Source organism: Cariama cristata, unplaced genomic scaffold (assembly GCF_000690535.1).
Source record: "Cariama cristata isolate BGI_N322 unplaced genomic scaffold, ASM69053v1 scaffold357, whole genome shotgun sequence".
In the NCBI taxonomy this organism is placed as follows: domain Eukaryota; kingdom Metazoa; phylum Chordata; class Aves; order Cariamiformes; family Cariamidae; genus Cariama; species Cariama cristata.
The window spans coordinates 93,937-98,477 of NW_009628137.1; the positions used below are offsets into that span (position 1 = coordinate 93,937).

At 52.6% G+C, this 4,541-nt stretch overlaps 1 protein-coding gene across 1 annotated transcript in view; it reads right to left on the reverse strand.

The window, feature by feature from the left end:
- SLCO2B1 (solute carrier organic anion transporter family, member 2B1) overlaps nucleotides 1-4,541 on the reverse strand; it is a 44,754-nt gene that overhangs the window by 18,305 nt on the left and 21,908 nt on the right. Inside the window, exon 7 of the mRNA XM_009704659.1 lies at nucleotides 374-482. Within this exon, the coding sequence (XP_009702961.1) occupies nucleotides 374-482 (109 nt within the window). The remainder of the gene's footprint in view (nucleotides 1-373; nucleotides 483-4,541) is intronic.

The window sequence follows — 4,541 nt, forward strand, 5'->3', positions numbered from 1 at the left end:
TCCAGGCTCACAGCTTGCACCCCGCTTTCCTGCCTGGCTTGGGCTTCCAATGAGGTTTTGGTCTCTGCTTCCCACTGCCCAGGTGAGCCGTGCAACGTTGAGAGCTACCAACCCCAGATGCTTTGATCGGCGTGAGGTGGAGCGGGGTAGTCTGGACATGATGGCAAGCATCTGCTGTGAGCAGACCAGGAAGAGACCTGCAGATCTAATTAAACCCAACAGAATGCCTAAGTTGCATCTTGAGGGATTACCTAGGAGGTAGGCTGAGCACAGGGAGGAACATCCCTTTTTTTCATTGCCTATTGCCAAGATGTATGGTGGTGCAAGCCGAGAAACCCTGTCCAAATGGGAGGTGGGGGATGCACACACTTACGTTTGATGAACTTGCTTAGAGAGAGGTTCTGCACGTGTTCTGATCTCGACCTCAGCTGGCTGAGCACATCCTCGCTCTTCTTGCTGTTGCTTTCCTTCCCACTCGTCACCTGGGGACAGACGAGAGGTTGTCACTGCACCAACCACGCCAAAGTTTCCACTGAACTCGCTTTTTCTCTCCCAAATAATGACAGACAGCAGCCCATGCTTCTTGCAGACGGAGTTTGCCATGTTTCTGGGCTTGGCCAGCACCGTCTGTGTCCAGCGCGGGATGCGAGGCCGCTGCCAGGTGGGTGTCCTCCCACCCACGGCTGCTGCTCCGTGCCCACGCCATCTGGTTTCTGATGGGGCTGAGAGCATCCACACGTACGTCTGTGTTATAGGGGTAAGAGTCAGCTTCCCCACCTTTCCCAACAGTAATGAATAATACTTCATAAATATCCAGCTGGGCCATTACCCAGGTACAGCACGCCGTGTGCTCAGCTCACCTGAATATGGAAATTTGGGAGGTGTAAGCCTTTGCATCAGGAAAGAAGGATGCCCTCAGGGAGATGCTTTTCTCCCCCAGAGGGTCTGTTTGACCCCTGCACGCAGGGGAAGCCGGCACAGGGACCCAAGGAGCGATGCACCTAGACCTGCACCCACGGCAGGTTTGGACACTGGTTTTGGATGGAGGATGAGCATCTCCCCTGTGTCTCCATGTGCATCGTAACAACCTGCTCTGCAATTGCCTTTGCCCCTGTTACCAGCAAGGAGAAGGGGCAGCAATTGTAGAAGGAAAAGATCCAGGTGAGGAGGGGGTCAATGGAGGCAAAATATTTTTCATGTCCTAAGCCAAGAGGGGCTCACCCAGAGCAGGGACGTACCGGGGGTCACGGGGAGCAGCCACAGACCCCTCACCTCTCCCAGCCCCTTTCCATTCTTCTGTTCCTGGAAAGCCCAGCTGAATTCTAGCAATTCCTACTCTCTTTAATGCTTCTAATTTCTTTTAGCCACCTCTTTCCCACTGAAGGGACATCCTCTCCCATCCTGGTCCATGGATAAGGAGAGATCCTACAACTCCCTCCCCTTCTTCCTTCTCTATTCAGGGGAACAACACTTTTCAGCTGGAGGTCAGAGGGGTCCAGGTGTCTCGACTTAATTTAGCCTCAGCTGGTGCTTACAGCTCTGCAGGACAGTAACCCCGGTGCCCGCAGGACCTGCTCAAAAGCAAAGAGGTGCCGGCAGGAGAGGAGAGGTGGAAGATGGAGGGCTTGGATCATCTAAGGTCCATTGCAGCCTCATTAGATGACTGCTTGTCCAAGGCAAGTGTCCAACATCCCAGGGCACCGTTCCCCCATCAGCAAGCAGGGGGTCAAGGGGAGGGGGGATTCCTTGGATATGCATCAGATGGCCTGCTCTGCAGGCTTTTAGGGGAATTGCTGGAATGGAGGGCATTAATTAGATTAGATGTGCTACTACACATGTGTAATAGCCGAAAGCGTTCAGTGGGAGTGTGGTTTTCACGGAAAACCACAGCGTATTTTCAGCCGGAAAGCCAGAGCCAGCAGCTCTGTCTCTGACATCCCCCAGCAGCTCAGCAACGGTGCTGTTGCAACTCTCGGCACAAATGTAATATGAGTCAGACAAACGAGTTCATTCAACAGAAATTAGATGTTTCTAATTCACAGCTCTTTCGCTAAAATGATCTCTTTTCCTTTGAAACCGAGACCGACTATTAAACATCGGAGAGGTCAAAATGTCCCGTGCTGTAGATGCCACATTCCCTTTTCGAAGAGCCTCTATAAGGCAAAAGCGATAAAACTCCTTTCATGGTTTTTATTGCTAGAGCTCAGGGTTTAATACATTTTTCAAATGCGAAGATAAAATCCAGCTTCCTTTCACTTTTCAATTAGGTTACAAGGTCTCTTCTCTCTGCTCTAAACCCAGTGTTTTCCAAAAATACATTCAAGCTGTTACCGACTGTGGCTTTCTCAGCTTCCAGCTGTTTGTACTTCAGAGAGTTAACAGTCTGCTGGGCACGGTTTGCACATCAGGAAAAAGAAAAAAAGCCCCAAATCCCCCCAGATTCCCCACTCCAGGATGCCTCTACACGAGCGTGACCCTTGCAAGCGGGATGTTTCTGTGCACATCTGCTCCCTTAGCACCCACCCGAGGAGCAGCTGCTGGCTGCACATGGAGCAAAGCCCTCAAGGAGAAGGAAAACTCCCCTCTCCACGCTGACTTGGCCCTCCCATACGTTCTTTTTGCTGCCTGAAAGGATCAGGAAATTCATTCCTTTGGGATGAAGCAGGCACGTTCACACGCTGGGAAAGCGAGCTGCAGAGGGACCGGCCCAAATCCTGCCTGCTCGCTGCGGGTAGGGAGACGAACAATGCTGGCTCTACCGTCAGAGATGCTTAAGCTCTGCCGATGATGCTGTGCTCCTGCCGCAGGGGGTTTTAGCATTGCTCAGAGCAGACGATTTGGCAAGCCGGAGTCAGTAGGTGCAATAACATGGGCCGGTTGCTCAGTACCACCCCGGCCATCTGCCGCAGCCTCGTGCCAAGGAAAACCAAACAACTGTGGGAAACGCCTTGCAAAATGCCCTCACACTTGGATTTTTCCGGGTGATTCCCTAAAGGACTCAGTTTCCTGGTGCACGTCCACCAGTGAACGGGCTCTCGTTGCATCTCACGTTTTTGCAACAGGATTTTGTCCATCGCCATCGCCTCTAGCCTCGTGGGGGGATGGAGGAGGCGGACAGACTTTTGGGGAAGGAGGATGAAGCTCCCTCACGCTTTGCATTAGGAAAAGCATCCCTAACCTGACCTCGCCCTGGGGAAAGCCCCCGTTTCTCTGCACGGCCATGAATAAATCGGGTATCACCGAGCAGGGCTGAGACCTGGACTGGCTTTGCAGGAAAGGCAAACGAAGGCAGCTGCCAGCGGTCCAGGCTCCTGCTTCCACCCGCCTGCTATTGCCCCTGCGAGAAAGGCAGCCAGAGGAGCTGGCAGTCTGGTTTTATTCAAATACACCACTGGAAAAGGGGATAAATGACCTGCTCTGTGACAGAGAGGTTTTTCTTGCTTAATTTGAGGCATCTGCAGAATTTCCCTCTGGCTGTGCAGAACTTGGTGCTCCTGGCTCAGTGAAAAACAAGGTCAGAGAAGCTATTTTCATATTAAACAAACAAAACTTAAAAGCTCATGGCTTGAAAAAGAATTATTTTCCTCCTGACAAGGTCATGCTCCCTACAAACACTTCATTACGCCTCTTCCAGCAAGTGTGGGTCCCACCAGGGACTCTATTTCCTAGAGTGTTAAAATAACCAGCCAAGAGGCACCTTGCTCCTGTGAAATGGGATGATTATTTTCAGCCGCTGCTTGTGCCTGTCTTTAAAGTTCCCCGGGGAAAATCCGAACGTAGAGACCATGCCCTGCCGCTCGGCCCCCCGTTTCTCCCCAGATAACACCCTGTATTTCCAGGCTGCCTCTGGTGATGCCTTAGGAGCTTTAACGAGGCAACCTCAGAGCATCGCAGCCCCAGGAGGAAAGGTTTCCAGGCAAAGACTTAGATTTCCCTGTCCCCGCTCTTTAACCTTTCCCTGCTAACTGATAACCCAAATTGGAGCAGGCGCTTAAGAGAGTTCCCCATCAGTTATTTTCATTTCAGCTTTTCGCGTGCACTGGAAGTACACAAGATCACTGCTGAATAAATGTGGGAGGATTTGTACAAACACAGGCAATCTGTCCCAAGACAGAAACTGGAGAAGTTATTTTTCACTTCCCCAGCACCGTTGTACAATGCCTCTGCCCCTACGGAAGGGTCGAGTCGCTGCCCCAGCACCGTCCCACCACGCTGGACCTGGGACATCTGCTGGGACCCCTGGGGACAACCCCAGAGAGAGGGGTCAGCTCTTTGCTGCCTGAAAATACCCTCCATGGGTTGGGAAGTCCCCAGAGACCCCAGCAAGGGGCAGGAGGCTCCTTGCAGGCTCGGGCATGCTGTGCAATCCCGTGATGCAGCCGAGAGCAGCACCAGCATCCACGAGGCATCCTCAGGGCAGGGCAGGAGGGGGTCCCGGCTGCATTTTACCTGCAGGAGCTTCTCATCACAAACCTTCTGCTTCGCGACTGGAGGGATGGGTGTCACCTGGACCTTGCCAAGCAATGCCACCTCCAGCAGGC